Here is a 17,956-nt window from a genome sequence, read left to right as displayed (position 1 = left end):
AAAAACCCATTGTGGTCACATAAATAACCTGAATCTGACAAAAGTAATAATAAATACAAATTTAATCAAACATAATCACTGAAAATTCGACGTTTTGAATTGTGATGTCACAGAATTATTTTTCAAACCAACTTTGTCATGACCAGAACACAGGGTTGGACCCAAATGCAGGACTCAGGAGACGTATAAGCGGTTCAGTCCAGTGTCGGGGATCAAGCATGCAGTCCACGGAAGCAGCAGTAACAAGGTCGTCAGGCGTGAAAGGCAGGTCAGTGGGCAGGCAGGGTTCGGTACACGGGAGATCAGGAACGGAATCAAGAGAATGTGGGAACAAGGCATGAGGTAACAATCTGGCAGAGGCCAGAATGTACGAGGAGTCTTATTTGTATAAGTCGTAATTACGGGGAACGAGGCGCAGGTGTGGGCCTCACTGATTGCTGCCGGTGTGTGCCGTGTCGGGGACCTCCACAGCCAGGACAAGGACCGGCAGGACCATGACGAACTTCAAAGAACAAAAATGCCTGAATCCTTAACTTAATATTTTGTTTACCCCGTGTCATGTTTTTTTTCATTTATTATGTTTCATTATTGCCCTAATATTGCAAAACACAAATAAGCAAATATTCCAAAAAGAAAATAAATTAGTAGTTCTAATAAAAAAGTAAATCTCACAGGGATATAGTGTATTACACGCGCTCATATTTTCAATCTGAATTTTTAAAATATGTATAATCTTGAAACAAAAAGAAACTAAAACCCAAATTCACTATCTCTAGAGACTACAATATTACATTAAAATATTTTGATGCTGAAGCATTCAGAGTTACAGAGCTCTTTTTTTTCCGGATAAATATTTTGGACAGTTAAGTGCTTTAAACTTGGTGGGCATAGTTTGGAAATATGGGACTCGAGCCAGATGAGGGACGAGGCAAATTTTCGCAATGGTGTGCATACATACATACATACATACATACATATGTGTACGTACGTACGTACGTAGGACGTCATTTGACCGAAATAAGAATGCTGTACTTATTACAACGGGCACTAAAGTATACTCCAGTCACTTGTGCGTTTTCAAGTTATTATTACAGTATTATTATTTTTACAAATACTGATAGCATATTTTTTCCTTTAATCAAACGGTATTCTAATGATAATCGGTCGAGAAATTATCAATAATGATATCATGAGCGTGTTTGTGTTGGTTTCAATGGGGACAATCGCTTCCCCAACGTGTGAAAATGTATTTTGACAGATCAAACCGGAAATGCAAACACCAACGAAGAAGAACTGACGCCATTCTTCCGGAACTAACCATAGCTCAGATATGCGGAAATGTACTGTGAGTGGTTTGTAAAACCATGCCCTTTCTAAGACAATGTATGTTAGTTGTATTATATTGTTCTTGAATATTTAGCATTGTAAGCCATGTATGAGAAGTAATCATTGGACAAGTGACAAGAAAACCATGAATATGACGCCAACCGGTTTATTTACGCAGGCGGCGTGAAACTGACTGACTTTTTTCCCCCCGTAAGGATGCCTATGCAGTTTGTCTACGGGAAGCAGGACTTTGTTCAAGGCGTGCGTGTCGACACTGACGGCATAGCCCGGAAGGTGGATGAGTCCAGGTTTGATTCAGTCGTCAAAGCCGGATGGACGGACAGGATGGAGAGGGGGGTCTTCCGTTACCATTTGGGGGACTTAAAAACGCGCATCCTCCCCGGCCGCTGTGGTTTGGTGGCCCAGTTAAATGTCAAGAGAGGAATCGAAAGAAGGAAACCTCAGGAGATCCTCAGCATTCAACAGGATTTCAACGCCAAGAAGTTTAATTTTAACAAGGTCAATCCAGATGAGATCATATTTGAGATGATTAAAGATTCCGAGGAAGGGCACGAAATGGGCCGTCCTCCATGCAAGACTGTTGTGTTGGTCAATGTCAGTCCTCTGGAGTTCGGACATTGTCTTTTTGTTCCAGATCCGGCACGCTGCTTTCCTCAGGTCCTCACGAGTTTCGCCATTCAAGTTGGCATCGAATCAGTGTTGCTCAGCTCTGACCCAGCCTTTCGTGTGGGCTTCAACAGTCTTGGAGCTTGTGCATCTGTCAACCATTTACACCTCCATGGATATTACCTGAAATACAAGCTTAATATTGAATCCGCACCTGTCCGCCCACTTCTTCCTGAAAAGGGGGTTTACACGTTGCCCGGCTTTCCTGCAGGTTTTCTGTTCTATAGCGAATCCAAAGGAGTGGAAGATGTCGCGAGGGCCGTCTGTCGTGTCACCGACTTCCTAATAGAGGCCAATGTTGCTCACAACCTCTTCTTGACCAGGGGATGTCCACCCTGCGAAGAGGATGACAAGTTACTAAGAAAAGGCGTGCGTATTGCTGTGTGGCCACGAATGGCTTGTTTCGGTACCAAAGAGGAGACCGCTTTCAACGTTGCGGTATGTGAGCTTGCAGGACATCTGTCATTTAAGAACAGCAAGGACTTTGAGCTCACCACCGAATCTCATGTGATCGATACCATTCAATGTTATCTTCTACCGCCTGGAGAATTTCTTCAGTTAGAAAAGCAACTGACTCAGCATTTAAAGATAGGGGTTTAAAGTTTGGACAAAGACACATCGAGTATTATTCATTACTCATCATACTAATAAATAACATAAATCTACATTTTGCCAAGAGTGTGTTTGTGCATTCGTTTTGAAAGAGACTTACAATGTGCCATTAAGAGTTTTCTGAATTGCTGATGAAAATATTTCTTATTTTCACAGTGGTAATTAAAAATAACCTCCCATACAATAGCTACAATATTTTATCATCTTGCAGAATGCAATGTCTTATACATCCGGCTAAATATATTCTGTTAAAAAAACAATACTCCTCAGTTTTGATTGATGCAGACTAGGAAGAATATTAGCACAAATGTTGAATGAAAGTTGTCTTCTAAGTAGTTTCTTGAGGAAGAAAGTATTCAGTGAAAAAAAATTAACTTTTTTTAAATTACATCACGAACACCAAATAAATTGTGTTACACAGAGTGTGACTGGGAGGGATCTTATAGTCACAATATAACCATAACACCTGTGAAATAATATAAATAATATTTGGTATGTATATTAAATTCATATTTAGTGTACATATATAAAACCAATTTGCCAACACACTTGACTTTCAACTTACTACTTTCTTGGGCTGGTCACCATTGTACAAGAGATGTTCGTTTTTAATTTCATCTGGTTAAATGAAGTTTCCAAAAAAAAAAAAAAATGCACTCCCTCATAACTGGCACGTGGCTGTGTTCAGAAGTCACAGATCACATTCAAGCTCATGTTCAATGGGAGTCCAACACACATTTCCGTTTCTAAGTTGGACAAAAAACGTGCAGAAACATTATTTGCTTTATCCACTGAATTGACATAATGAATAAGCTGCATTCCCGTTTTTAATACTGTACTGTGTTTCCCTGTGGTCCGTCCCAGCACTTGTCTTGTAGGTGGGAACTAAAAAAGTTTCTTTCGGCTTGTCCCTTTCGGGGTCGCCACAGCATGTCATCTCAGATGAACGCACATATGTTTGGCACAATTTTTACGCCGTGCTCTAACCACTGAGCTACAGGGCCTCAATAACAAACACTTTATAGTACAGAAACATATACTGTCAAATAATACTTGCATCTTTAGAAAAAAAAAATATTGCCTGTACTAGCAAGCATATGTAAACTGTGGTCCGTCCTAGCACTTGTCTTGTAGGTGGGAACTAAATTGTAGTATATTTTATTGACCTCTTGATGGCGCTGTAGAATGGTTCCTAATGACGTGTCGGTGCATGGGCCCCCGCAGTTGTCGGTGCTTCATGGGGGTTCATCTCACCATCACTATTCATCAGACTTATTGATAAGGTGCGTGAGAGAGAAGTAAAATCCAAACCGGTAGGGGGGCGTTTACATCTGCGAATTTCCCCAAAGTGTTTTCTCAAGTTAGAAATCATTCCAAAAACCCGCTTAGCCTAAACTGTCCCTATACGGGGATAAGTGTGAATCTTACAGGCTTTACCTTGCCTCTCTTCCGAAGTCAGCCGGAATCGGCCCCAACATAGTGGATGGTGCCATCTGAGTTGCAGTTCAGTATCATCCCAGGAGAGCTCATCATGTGCCAGTGTGGCATCACCAAGGTAGTGATGCCAACTCAAATGATGCGTGCAGCATTGAGTGCGGTTGTCTGATGACAAGCTTGTTTTTCTTCGGCATACAATGAAGCCTCGACAAAAAAGGCTCCTCTTATTAATTGATATGAAATCATGGGACTAATAATTATTCATAGGTCTTTTTCAGCACATTTTGTAGTAATAATTAATGTCTGTTCTATACCTCAAAGCTTGTGCAACATCAAGTCGGTGAGCATCTAAGATATAACTCCACAGGTGTGGTTTCCTTTTCTCTGTGGCAATTTTTTTCAAGTATGTTTAGTCATCACAAAGTTGTATCAGAGACAGCAAATTAGGTCAAATATAATGATTACCATTGTACGGGAAATTGAATTTATTTCAACTTGCCTTTATTACACTGTAGCTTACTCACATAACAGGTACCTGCAGCAATAATCCAGTATTGTGGCAAGTATGTTTTTCAAGCGCTTACATAGGTTTGTATACAGTAGGTAACTTTCTTACATTACAAGTAAGAGTGATTGAGAGCGTGATGTTATGAAGTCTACTAGTGTTCCACTTTTGGAACTCTTGCAACTCTGCTGTGCATAAAAGGTGAGACTTATTTTTGCTGTTTAGTTTTTATTCACACTGATTTAATCCAGTCCTTATACTTTAGGACAGTTGAGCATTTTGAAGCCTTACCTAAAATACAGTAAATAAAAGTTTTATGCTTCGGGTTATCCAGTCCTAAACAATTTGCATGGTAGCAGAGTCAATTATTATCGAAGGGATGACCACAAAGTCAAGAGGCCAGATTAATGCATATACTGACATTTGTGAAGTGCATCTATCTATCTATCTATCTATCTATCTATCTATATCTATCTATCTATCTATCTATCTATCTATCTATCTATCTATCTATCTATCTATCTATCTATCTATCTATCTATCTATCTATCTATCTATCTATCTATCTATCTATCTATCTATCTATCTATCTATCTATCTATCTATCTATCTATCTATCTATCTATCTATCTAATCTTTACTGCATATGATTTATAACATAAGCCACGTACAGTGTTTGCCTCCACTTTTTTCTCGAAATTTGGTGTGGTGTTAGGTTAGTAGGCATAATCTCTATTAAATGTTACTCCAAGCAGGACTGGTACAGTTTGAATTAATCTAAATCATTTCTTACAGACAAGTTCTTTAATGCATGGTCTCATTAGTGTTGTGGGTGACAAGGCAATTCCAGTTGACTTTGGGCAGGAGGAAGGACACACCGTGGAGTGCTTGCGAGTCAATCGCAGGGCCTTATAGACAACCTCAAACGCTCGCATTCACACCAACTGACAGTTTAGATTCTTCAAGTTTTTTTGCAATGTAAGTGCAAAACCTGGAGAATACCCACGGAATCACAAGGGCATCAAGTCCACACAGGCTAAAACTATGATTAAAATTCCAAACCTTAGAACTGTGTGCTAACTCCCTGGAAACTGTGCTGGCTGTTAAATGCCCCAAAAACAATAATACTAATGCTAAATAATAATAATAGTAATGTTGACGATGTAAAACTGGTTCTGTCAAATGGATGGTCAATTCCCAGACTTAACTCACTTCCCGTTCCCTCTCAAATTCAGTGTTCACCTTGAAACCTGCGCTTAATGGTTGACTGAGTCAAACCTGTCAAGCACCTTTCTCATGTCTTGTGGGAAATGCGTTATTTACAGTGAATGCTTCACAGGGTCTGACTTCTGAAATCATGACAACAACACCCCACCCCTCCTTGAAACCTCTATCTCTCCACAGGCACCTGCACACAAACACGATGTGTTGTTGTGGGAGAAGTTTCCAATTCTATGTTTTTTTTTTACATATGCTTGCTAGTACAGGCAATATTTTTTTTTTCTAAAGATGCAAGTATTATTTGACAGTATATGTTTCTGTACTATAAAGTGTTTGTTATTGAGGCCCTGTAGCTCAGTGGTTAGAGCACTGGTTTGGTAAACCAGGGGTTGTGGGTTCGTACCCCACTGGGGCCTCCACTCCCTGAGAAGGGTTGCATCAGGAAGGGCATCCGGTGTAAAAATTGTGCCAAACATATATGTGTGTTCATTTGCAATGACACACTGTGGTGACCTTGAAAGGGACAGGCTGAAATAAACATAGTCTTTCTTATTTAATGACTAAAAAAACCCTTATAATCATGCAAAATAGTTTCCGCCTTATAAACCGACATAGTGGACATACTGAGAAGAAAGGAAGAAAAAATTACTTGTTCATGCATCCATCCATTTTCTTAGCCGCTTATCCTCACAAGGGGCGCGGGGAGTGCTGGAGCCTATCCCAGCTGTCATCGGGCAGTCGGCAGGGTACACCTTGCAGAGCACATGGAGACTGACAACAGCTGCACTAACAATCACACCCAAGAACAATTTAGAGTCCCCCAAAGAATGCATGCTTTTGGGATGTGGGAGGAAACCGGAGTGCCCAGAGAAAACTCACGCAGCCACGGGGGGAGCATACAAACTCCACACAGGCGAGCCTGGGATTTGAACCCCGGTCCTCTGTACTCTGAGGCCGACACTCTTCAGCTGTGCCATAGTGTTCTCAATCAGTCATTCAACAAAGTTTACATCTTCTTTTCCCCTGTGTCATCATCCATGCAGGGTGAGGAAAATAATGGGATTATCTATCTATCTATCTATCTATCTATCTATCTATCTATCTATCTATCTATCTATCTATCTATCTATCTATCTATCTATCTATCTATCTATCTATCTATCTATCTATCTATCTATCTATCTATCTATCTATCTATCTATCTATCTATCTATCTATCTATTTTTTATATTTTGATATATATATGTATATTTATTTTCCATTTATTTTTTTACATTTTGTAGACCATACGATTCACCACTTTAAACTGCTCCCTTTGCACAATTGGCATTGTTAACACACTTATTTATATAGATTTTACATCTTGCACGTCTTATAGGGAATAGTTGCTATAAGTAGAAATGTCTCTTGTTGTTGTTGCTATGTTGTTCCTTGTTCTTTGTTCTGCATGTCGTACCAGGGCAGCACCGACTACCGGAGAAAAATTCCTTGTGTTTTTACACACTTGGCCATTTAAAGCTGCTTCTGATTTTGATTTTGACAGGAAGACCAAAGTACAGGTGGCTGCTTTCACGTGTCTTGAGGAAAAGCAAATAAGTTGTCAGAAAAATCAATACAGTAGGAGCATATACTTAAGGAGCAGACACTTGAAAAGTGTATTTGAATACAGTGACAAAGTATTTGTACTTTGTTAGTGCAAGTTCGGTCTTCCAGACAGTGTGGAGGGAGGGAGTGAGTGTCGGAGTGTCCTCATCTTCACTCACCTTCACTTGAGCTCAGCCTTCAGGTTGTCAGGGACTTGAACGGAGGACAGCTCAGTCAAATGATTTGACTCTTAAACTTATATTCAAATAACTTCAAAGTAGGCACCCCAAAAAAAAAAAAAAAAAAGCAAAGCTGAACCCCCAGAATGGGCTGCGTCCAAAGCTTCAGGGAATTCTTTGATCGTCCCAAAAATACAAATGTTCGTCTGAGTCTTCCGGCGGTGTGTATCGTGTGGCAAACGGCCATGATCATCTTGTTTGGGGTTTTTATTCGTTATGACGAGGAGTCCGATTCACACTGGACAGAGCACAGAAAAGAAGCAAACATATCAAGTGATATTGAGAATGACTTCTATTTCCGATATCCAAGTAAGTGACTTCATGTTGACTTCTGTCTTGACTCATATCCAATCACTGTCAGCTCGTGTTCTTGAAAGAGCAATTTTGTGAATAAACTCAATGTATTTTCTTTTCGTAGCGATTTTTATAAAACATTTCAGGCTGAGATGGAATCAAATGATCTGTATGTAATGAGTAGACATTGCTCACATCCACGGGTGTTTATTTCCTTTGAGGATTGTATGACTTTTCCACTTTATGCATCAGTCTTTCCTAAAAGTAGCCTCTCCCCTTTTTGTAGTTTTATATACTTTTGTGTTGACTTACCATAGCCCAAAGACTGTTTCAGTCAGATGCATCCGGGCACTTTTAACATTATGCTGTTTGCCACATTGTCTTTGAATGTTTTACTGTGACAACATATTTTGCCAGTAGATGTGTCAGATGCTTTGTGGTCATGTTTTTGGAAGTGACACTGGCCGGGTCATGCTGGTATCCACCAGAGAGCCAATACTGGGGATTTTTCTTTTTTTTTTATAACATTCTCTTCTTAAAATAAATAAATAAATAAAATTGTTAGGTATTTATTTAACATGCTTGCTATTGTGTGGTTGTTTGGGATATTGTAGTACATCACTGTACCATGTCATAGCTATTGGAAATGTTTTAATAGTGTGTACGTCTGATGTACCGAAAGAAGGTCACAAAACTATTTATCTATCCATCCATTTTCTTCATCGCTTATCCTCACAAGGGCCGTGGGAGTGCTGGAGCCTATCCCAGCTGTCAACGGGCAGGAGGTGGGGTATACCCTGAATTTGTTACCAGTCAATCGCAGGGCACATGGATACAAACAGCCACACTCACAATCATAACTAGGGTCAATTTAGAGTCTCCAATTAATAGATGTTTTTGGGATGCAGGAGGAAACGAGGGTGCCCTGAGAAAACCCACACAGGCACAGGGAGACCATACAAACTCCACACAGGCAGATTTAAACCCGAATCCTCAGAACTGTGCGGCCAATGCTTTCCAGCGGCGTCAGCTGTGCTGTCCCAAAACTATTTAGAACGTTCAATTTCTTGTAAAGCAAACGAACAAAAAAAAAAAACAACATATGGAAATCATTTGCAATAAAAGCTTAATTAACTCTACTTGCTCGGTGATATTGTAACAATTCTTTTTCCATCAGACAAATGTAAAAAAAAAAAAAAAAATCCCATGGTTAAGATGAAGACGTAAAAACAAAGTGCCGTGTGTTTATTCAAATGATGAATGACAAGAGTGTAAAGGCAATATGATTCCAAATTCTACAACTTTAGGTGTTCCACTGTCCATGCCCATTTTCCAAGCCGCTTATCCTCACAAGGGTCGTGAGAGTGCTGGAGCCGATCCCAGCTAACTTCGCTGTACAGTATTCGCGTTTCACCTTTCTTTGGGCGTTTCGGGCACACCCTCTTTATCTTCAACATTATTCTACTCTTCTGAGTGACCGAGCAACCTCTTTTATGTCCGGTTCAGGCTTTCAGGATGTCCACGTGATGATCTTTGTGGGCTTCGGCTTTCTGATGACCTTTCTCAAGCGCTACAGCTTCGGTGCCGTGGGTTTCAACTTCCTCATCGCAGCTTTTGGCATACAATGGGCATTGCTGATGCAGGGCTGGTTCCACTCCCTGGATTACACTGATGGAAAGATCAAGATTGGTGTCGAAAAGTACGATTGATTTCCTCCTCCATTTGGATTATACAACAATTGAACACAAGTCATGCTCACAGTTGTATTTATTTTTTTATAATTACAATAAAACATTTTCAAAGGTGTCCACAGGAGGAAAACAAATGATATTGGAAAAACCAGTCTAACTTGGCCATACAGATACTTTGGATTTAATGTTTCTTGCTACTGTTTGTAGTTCACTGGTTACAAGGTAAACAGAAAAGTCATGGTCTTGAGAAATGATGATGCTTTGAAACTTAATCTGGAGGATGCAGAACGACAGCATAACCTCACTTGTTGAATGTTTTTAGAATACAATTGCTCAATATTTACAAAAATAACTTTTCTGTCTCTTGAATATTTCATTCTTCTTTGAAAGTTTAATCAATGCAGATTTCTGCGTAGCGGGCTGCTTGATCGCCTACGGAGCCGTGCTGGGTAAAGTCAGTCCAGTCCAGCTGATGGTCCTGACTCTCTTTGGCGTCACATTGTTCGCTGTGGAGGAATACATCATTCTCAGTCTCATCCATGTAAGTACCAACACTCATGTACAGACTCAAGTACTATAGTTTTGTCAAGACATCCTTAATAAATATTTTGCTGTCTCATTACTGTTTTACTGTAAATAAATTAACTATATTAACCTGAGTAGTCTAGAGGCTCTTGTTTGTCAACCATTGAAACCAGATATTTAGATACGCTACATAAAAAGACATACTGCACTTTTTTTTGTTCCTCACAGTCTGGCATAAAATGAGATTATTAGTTTTTCTTTTTGAATGAAATGTTTCCAGTTTTGGGTCAATTAAGATTACCAAAATTATTCCTATTTTCTAAATGCCAGAATGACAGAATGTTGTTTTTAGACAGTTTTTCATTACTTTCCAACGAGTAGTTTACACATGTAACCAAAATGTTGGCACCCCTCTGTTAATGAAAGAAAAACACAATGTTCACATAAAAACCTTGAATCTGACAAAAGTCCATCCATGCATTTTCCTTGCTGCTTATCCTTATGAGGGTCGCGGGGAGTCCTGGAGCCTATCGCAGCTGTCAACGGGCAGGAGGCGGGGTACACCCTGAACCGGTTGCCAGCCAATCGCAGGGCACATAGAAACAAACAGCCGCATTCAAAAACACACCTAGGGGCAATTTAGAGTGTCCAATTAATGTTGCATGTTTTTGGGATGTGGGAGGAAACCCACGCAGGCATGGGGAGAACATGCAAACTCCACACAGGCGGGGCCGCGATCGAACCCAGGTCCTCAGAACTGTGGGGCCAATGCTTTACCAACTGATCCACCGTCCCGCCTCTGACAAAAAGTCATAATAAATAAAAATCCAGGTTTCTGGTAATTAAAGAAATGCATCATTATTATCATCATTATTTTGATTGTTATTATTAATAGTATTTTTCAACAAGAGTAAAATGTTATCACAGTTAGATGGAGTGCTGTTAAGTTGTCAGATTCATATATTCCATATATGTGATTAGTAGATTCTTGAAATTAGCCAATAGTAATTAATTATGCACATGTACTCCAATGTGAAGTGTTTCTTTAATTTCGTAAATATTTCAGCATTTATACTAATTTGCAGCAACAAGAGCTTTATAACCAGCCTTTCTGTCAGCAATTAGGAATCCATTCCTTTTATTAGGAAGTGTAGGATTGTTCAATTCTTCTGAAAGTCAGCATTTGCCTGAAGTGACTAAAAAAAATAAAAAGAAAAATAAAAAAAGACCTCATATGAATATGAATAGATGGTCTATCTTTACAGTAGCAGGCAGTTTAAGGTCAATGTGACCAAATAAGCTTTTTTGATGTAAAGGCCCGAGATGCGGGAGGCTCCATGGTGATCCACACATTTGGCGCTTATTATGGCCTCGCCATCTCATGGATGCTCTATCGACCCAACCTGGACCAGAGTAGTCGTCTGCAGGGTTCAGTCTACCACTCAGATGTCTTTGCTATGATAGGTAAGAGACATGAAAGGATGCATGACTACATTGTCTTCACTGTGTCTGACTTCTCTTTCTGATATTTATTGAGCAGGTACTATCTTCCTCTGGATGTTCTGGCCCAGTTTCAATTCAGCCATCGCCGACCACGGGGACGGTCAACACCGAGCTGCCATCAACACCTATCTGGCGTTGGCTTCAACAGTGCTCACCACTGTCGCCTTCTCAAGCCTCTTCCAGAAGCATGGCAAAGTAGACATGGTAATTAATATGTTATAACAGTCCGTGAAAGACTTGCTAAGAGTCTCATTTAGTTTCGTTTTCTGTACGTGCAACCCACAGACACGCTTCTCCATCTGTTGCACAGGTTCACATTCAGAACTCCACCCTGGCTGGCGGTGTTGCAGTGGGAACTGCAGCAGAGTTCATGCTCATGCCCTACGGGTCTCTGATAGTTGGATTCTGCTGTGGTATCATCTCCACATTGGGTTATATTTTCCTCACGGTATTCTTCACATGTAGTTCTAACACAAAGTAATTTGTATAGAGGCACAGTTGGATTGATTGGTTGTGAAAGAACTTGAATGGCCCCCGTAGAGAACTTGATGTAAATGTGATGAAAAGGTGTCCTGGCATTTTTTTCATTTCAGATGTTTCATTAGTTTCCGTAAAAAGGTGAAATGTACAGTACAAAGACCAACACTGTGTGAAAACCCCCATCTTCCCCTCCTGCTTAACAATCACTGATGGTGTCATTATACACATCCCTGACTTTGATGCGGGCAGCGTGTGGTCGATTCCCGCTCAGTGACAATTTTGATATGTGCCCTGTGACTGACTGGCGAGCAGTTCACGGTGTAGTCCGCCTTTCACCTGATGTTAGTTGGGATAGGCTCCAGCAAGCCCGGTGTTGATAAGCGGCTTGGGAATTGAAACCTCCCGCTTACAAAAAAGACAATAAGAAAATGCTATCGTATTTTTAATATTTATACATTTACATAGATATATAGATACACACACAAAGAAGATTATACATATAATCTATGCAAACTGAGAGGAAAAAGTAATAATAATACTATTAATAAATATCTATCCATCCGTTTCCTGTACTGCTTATCCTCACAAGGGTCATGGGGCGTGCCGGAGCCTATCCCAGCTGTCAACTGGCAAGAGGCAGGGTACACCCTGAACTGGTTGCCACTCAATCACATAGAAACAAACAACTAGTCTTGAATCAACCTACCGCACGTTTTGAGGGGTTGCGGGAGGAAACCAGAGTACTCTGAGAAAACAAACAAACGAAGCAAAACTGGCTACGTACTTATCATGCAGACCAAACAGATTCAAATTTCCCAGCTGTCCTCCTCAGATTAAATTTAGTTTTCCCCAGATCTATACTGGAAGTGTAACTTGAGCTCATTGAGCCAAAGAGATGCATAATGTCCTTAAACTGTTTTTGTATGATTTTAGGGTTACATACAACTCCAAACATCGCCGTTTCCACACATGGTGTCAATTAAATGTCCAATGCTTCATCAAGGAGATTGTAAATAGTTGTCCAGTAATCAAGAGCCCCAGAGATTGGGGCGAGACATGTCACGTCTGATGCACGCCAGCCCCACCTGTGTGGAGTTTGCTTGTTCTCCCTGTGCCTATGTGGGTTTTCTCCAGGCACTCCGGTTTCCTCCCACATCCCAAAAACATGCATTAAATGGAGACTCTAAATTAATCTTAGGTGTGATTGTGAGTGCGACTGTTTGTCTCTATGTGCCCTGCGATTGGCTGGCAACCAGTTCAGGGTGTGCCCCGCCTCCTGCCCGATGACAGCTGGCATAGGCTCTGGCATTCCCGCGTCCCTCGTGAAGATAAGCGGCTAAGAAAATACATGGATGAATAGAGCAGAATTCCAATCGGTGTCATCAAGAACCCCGGCAATTTCTTCTTCCCGGATTTTATGAAGAGATATTTTGCTAACATCGGAAATTAAGAGATAGTTTGGGGAGATTAGACTTTTCCCATCCTGAGGGATGGCACATGTGCCATAGAGAGGAAAGCAGCAACTGGCTAACATTTGGTCACTTTTGTGTCACTATGGCATCAAAGGTACAATCAAATAAAAATTGACTCTTGTACATCATCCTCCATGAATCCAAAAGATTCCATAGTAGCGTGCAGATGAACAAACACAAATATTGTACAACGTCTTGAAGTCAGAAGTCTGACATTGTAATTAGTTGTACTGTCATCATCCGGTTCCACTGTTCCGCTTCTCTCAAAGCCGTTTATGGAGAAGCACCTGAAGATTCAGGACACGTGCGGAATCCACAACCTCCACGCCATGCCCGGGCTCATCGGTGGCATTGTGGGTGCGATTACTGCTGCAGCTGCATCCAACTCTGTGTATGGTAAAGAAGGGTGAGAAGCATGTCAGAATCATTGGATTTCAGATGAAATCTGGCCTGTGACCCCCCTTAACACCTCTTTTCTGTCTTACATGAAAGTCTGATTAACACCTTTGACTTCGAGGATGATTTTAAAGAGATGACACCCACGCGACAGGGTGGTCACCAAGCCGCAGGCATCTGTGTGGCTGTCTGCTTTGGTGTAGGTGGAGGTATCATAGTTGGTAAGTTAGATGCACTGACTAGGGCTCACAAGGTCCTTGAATAATTGGAGTGCAAATTCACAAAGTCTTTGCATTCTTCGCAGGTTTTATTTTAAGGTTACCCATCTGGGGGGACCCGGCCGATGACAACTGCTTTGACGATGAAGTCTACTGGGAGGTGAGCGACTACACCAGTTTTGCAAGTCATAATACACTTTTGCAGTTCCTGGGATGGGGGAGTCTCCAGATATGATGATCATGTGTTTGGAAACAGAGCAGAGAAAAAGAGTGTTGACAATTATCCAGGAATGCGTATTTGCATCCTTTTATTAACATCGCCAAACTAAACGGTTTTTAAGGTTGAATATTTTTTAGATTTTTGTTATTGATTACTTGAAAGTGGCTAGGTTTCCCGCCGTGATTCTGGTATAGTTGTTTGTGTGCCGTTAGGAAGCCCGCACGTGTGTTGTGTCACATGTTCAATCAATGTTAACGCAGTCGTATTGGTTATCTGTCAATTAAAATCGATTGTTGAAATTGTGTGCAGATGCCTGAGGAGGAGGAAAGTATTCCACCAGTCCTGCAGTACAACAACCACATGCTCAGCAAAGACGTGTAAGTGTTTTAGTTTTTATGTCAATCGTGTTTGGGTAATACGGTTAAAGGACATCCTGGACTCTCACTTTTCAACATCCAGTCAATCATTCCTAAACATTTTGCACCATTGATTTTTCATATAACATGTCAAACTCCTTGGATGAAAAACAAAGAAATATTTTTGAGAGGGCAAGTAAAAATAAACACCTGTACATAAGTTTACTTAAGTCTAAAAAAATATTTAAAAAAATATTCTGTGACCCCCCCTCCTCCCCACACATACAGCGAAATACAAACTCATGATTATGCGAATTGCTTGGGTGTCCGCTCACTCACATTTTGCTCCAATAGACTTAGTCAACCCCACCACGCTTCAGTTGTACACCCGGATTCACGACCCCAGTCCTGCATGCTGCTTCTCCTGTCCTTGTCCTGTCCTTCACTCACGGCGTGTAGCACGGTTACCACATACAACACTCCTATAGGTCTAGTATGTCATTGTTCTGGATAAATAAAGATTTACATTTCTCATCCTTTTTCCAGTTAGTACTTTGTCTCTTGTTGCCTTCTTTTCTCACTCCCCTCTAGAAACCTTGTTCTGTTCGACTGAGTGACTGTGATTCTCAATAACTTTCCATTACAATAATACTAAGAAACCACAGCGGCAACTCCACCGTGACCCAATAAAACTGTTCCGGCATAAATGGGATACAGATCCTCTGTTTTGCTTGACCTAACAGCCAAACAGGACCAAAAAAAATTAAAAAAAAATCCTCCCTATGGATAGAATATCTGCAAACAAAAGCATTTATGTATACAGTATAAGTGTTTTGGCATCTCGACCGAGATATAAACAATAATAGCAATAACCACCAACAATTCAATCTTTCTGTAAATAGAAAATAAACCCGATTGAATTTCAATTTTTAACTCACTATATACGGTGGGGCAGAACTTCTCGAGGTGTGAGAATTGCGTCCCATCAGGGGGCTGAGAAGTTCAGTATATTTTTTTCATTTTCTTTGGTTAGTCGTACAAGGAGGAAGTTCATTAAAATAGGGCTGATATTATAAAGCTACCCTAAAATATTGTAATGATACAAGAAAAAAAAAAACACTTGTGCATAAGCAGCCCACAGGAGACCAAGTGTTAATGAATCTTTTTGAATTCATTTGTAAATCTTTTAACTCCCATACAGACAAGTTGAGCATAAAGAACCACGATAATAATAAAGCCTCGACCAAAATCATATTTATGTCTTGTTGTTGCTTTCATTGTCCTCTTGGTGGCAGCACTAGTTCAATTACAAGCGTGCCTCCAATGTTCAAGCTGTTGAAAACAGTACGAAAGACGAAATGAAGAGGAGGCTACGCAGTACTGTACTGCACTATAGACAGCAAGGTTCATACACACGCGCGCACACACACGCACATCCACTTGATTGTGGAAGACGCTGTCACACTGACGCTCGTTTATTTTTGGGTTAACAGAGTTTTTAATCACACGCACAAACACACACACAACGTTGCATCGTGCACAAAAAAATGACCTTGAAGATGCAACGTTGACATCATTTTTATTAGGGCTGTTTTTAGGCGGACTATTTTAAAATTCATTGTTTGTCAAATGTAGTTTGATTTGTGAACTTTTCTTTTTTTCCCCCAGAACTGAGTCAAATTTCACCGTGGAGCAGAACTAACCCAACATCTCGATTCTGAGGTTTTGGTGTCCTTTGCTACCCCCTTTTCATTCTCTTGGTAGACAATAACAATAATAATATTTATTGGTCTTCCGACCAATATATTTCTGTAAAATGCAAAATATGTCAAGTGAAGAATGTAAATCAAATGTGAAAATATCAAATATGATCATATTATGAAGTTGTATGGTTCAATTTGCACAAAGTGTAATGGAATATTTACACAATGCCAGTTCACAATATGAATTTGGACAATTTAGGACGTAAGTCACGATGAGGCCATTAGCTTATTTCCTTCCTCAGCTCATGTTTGATTTGTTGGGAATTACAGATCTCTCACTGGAATTATTACGTTGTTGTTTGTGCCGAATAAAATGTTGTATGTGTGTTGAAAGGAGAAATCAGAATAGATCTCTCACACTGTTTTTGCATTCTTCTGTCATTGTCATCGGGCTGTTGGATGCATGAAAACTGCCACACAAGACATCGTCGTCATCATCATCATCATCATCATCAGGTTGAAATGATAAGGTCCTGCTTTAGCCCAAAATAACATGTACTTCTCCCACGCACCCACAAAAAACGTACTGATTTTCGTGAGTTTCTCTTGTGTGTGTGTGTGTCTCTGAGTGCGTGTTTGTGAGACAGAGAAAGAGAATGAGGGAGAGAGAGAGTGTGTGTGGGTTTTTTGTCTGCAAGTGCTTAATGTTATTTTTGGCCTCTACTGTACCTTATATAAAAGTCATAAACTTAAATATGAACGATTGTAAACATGATTATCCTGTTTTCTTTTCATTGTATGTAAATAAAGTATTTGCAACACATCATTTGCCTCTACCTGACTTTCCTTTCATGACATTCACAGTGTCAGAGAAGTCGTCCATTTCATACATTTTGACTAGTTATAATCTGTTATAGTCAACGTATTTTGCGAGGTAAACGGATCTTGAATTTCTTTTAACTTTTTGTCTGAATTAATCAATCAGTACCTCTCTGACAGTGTCAATTTTCACTGACACTTAATAAACTACTGTCATTGTAAGTAGTTGTTCTTTTAATATATTTAGAAACTCTTAAAATCGTGTACACACATACTCATAACGGTACTTGTGTACTTAATTTAGTGCTCACCGACTGTGTGTCCACCTGATGTTAATTATTACAGTTATTCCAATCAAATGTCTTTTAAAAAATATTGTCATTATACACAAATAGAAAGGTACTTTGGCGATTAAAAAGATATGCAGCAAGTCTTTCTGCACATGCATCAGATAAACTGAAAAGAAAGCCCCCCCACCACCACCCATGTTGATCCCTGGGCACACTGCAGTGACCAAACATGGACTTGCCGTTTAATTGTGACCTCAGTTCAAAGGGCAGGAGGTGATAAACGTCAAGAGCAGTGTTTCTTTCCATCGAACGGACCAGCAAAACAGTCGACTAAATACTGTGCACGCATTCACTGGAACTTTTTGGCTAACGTTTCCC

General features: G+C 40.2%; 2 protein-coding genes across 4 annotated transcripts; both read left to right on the top strand.

Moving 5' to 3' along the window:
- The first annotated feature begins 1,229 nt into the window (after positions 1-1,229).
- gdpgp1 (GDP-D-glucose phosphorylase 1) lies at positions 1,230-2,854 on the top strand. Of its 2 annotated transcripts, none has more exons than XM_061822485.1 (2): positions 1,230-1,345; positions 1,542-2,854. In XM_061822485.1, exons 1-2 carry the CDS (start codon positions 1,245-1,247, stop codon positions 2,611-2,613), a joined length of 1,173 nt encoding a protein of 390 aa, XP_061678469.1. In that variant the 5' UTR covers positions 1,230-1,244; the 3' UTR covers positions 2,614-2,854. The 2 variants fall into 2 exon arrangements, with proteins under 2 accessions (XP_061678469.1, XP_061678470.1); XM_061822486.1 differs by having other exon boundaries at positions 1,283-1,383.
- A 4,699-nt stretch (positions 2,855-7,553) lies between these two features.
- Positions 7,554-17,292, top strand: rhcgb (Rh family, C glycoprotein b). 2 transcript variants are annotated; one of them, XM_061823282.1, is made up of 11 exons: positions 7,554-7,920; positions 9,412-9,604; positions 9,987-10,137; positions 11,438-11,585; positions 11,662-11,828; positions 11,935-12,072; positions 13,846-13,982; positions 14,069-14,193; positions 14,277-14,350; positions 14,720-14,787; positions 16,435-17,292. In XM_061823282.1, the coding sequence occupies exons 1-11, from the start codon at positions 7,698-7,700 to the stop codon at positions 16,466-16,468; spliced, it is 1,458 nt and encodes a 485-aa protein (XP_061679266.1). In that variant the 5' UTR covers positions 7,554-7,697; the 3' UTR covers positions 16,469-17,292. The 2 variants fall into 2 exon arrangements, with proteins under 2 accessions (XP_061679266.1, XP_061679265.1); XM_061823281.1 differs by having other exon boundaries at positions 11,659-11,828.
- Positions 17,293-17,956: the final 664 nt, after the last annotated feature.

This window comes from Syngnathoides biaculeatus, chromosome 6, assembly GCF_019802595.1.
Source record: "Syngnathoides biaculeatus isolate LvHL_M chromosome 6, ASM1980259v1, whole genome shotgun sequence".
Taxonomy (NCBI): domain Eukaryota; kingdom Metazoa; phylum Chordata; class Actinopteri; order Syngnathiformes; family Syngnathidae; genus Syngnathoides; species Syngnathoides biaculeatus.
Note: the sequence above shows the minus strand (reverse complement) of the source record. Positions and strands in the feature narration are given on the sequence as shown.

Bases quoted from the DNA above. Each gene is read 5' to 3' on its own strand.
- gdpgp1 (XM_061822485.1), top strand. From the start codon at position 1,245: ATGTATTTTGACAGATCAAACCGGAAATGCAAACACCAACGAAGAAGA. The intron at 1,346-1,541 runs GTGAGTGGTTTG...TCCCCCCGTAAG, and splicing joins CAGATATGCGGAAATGTACT to GATGCCTATGCAGTTTGTCT.
- rhcgb (XM_061823281.1), top strand. From the start codon at position 7,698: ATGGGCTGCGTCCAAAGCTTCAGGGAATTCTTTGATCGTCCCAAAAAT. The intron at 9,605-9,986 runs GTACGATTGATT...CTTCTTTGAAAG, and splicing joins ATCAAGATTGGTGTCGAAAA to TTTAATCAATGCAGATTTCT. The intron at 14,788-16,434 runs GTAAGTGTTTTA...TTTTTCCCCCAG, and splicing joins CACATGCTCAGCAAAGACGT to AACTGAGTCAAATTTCACCG.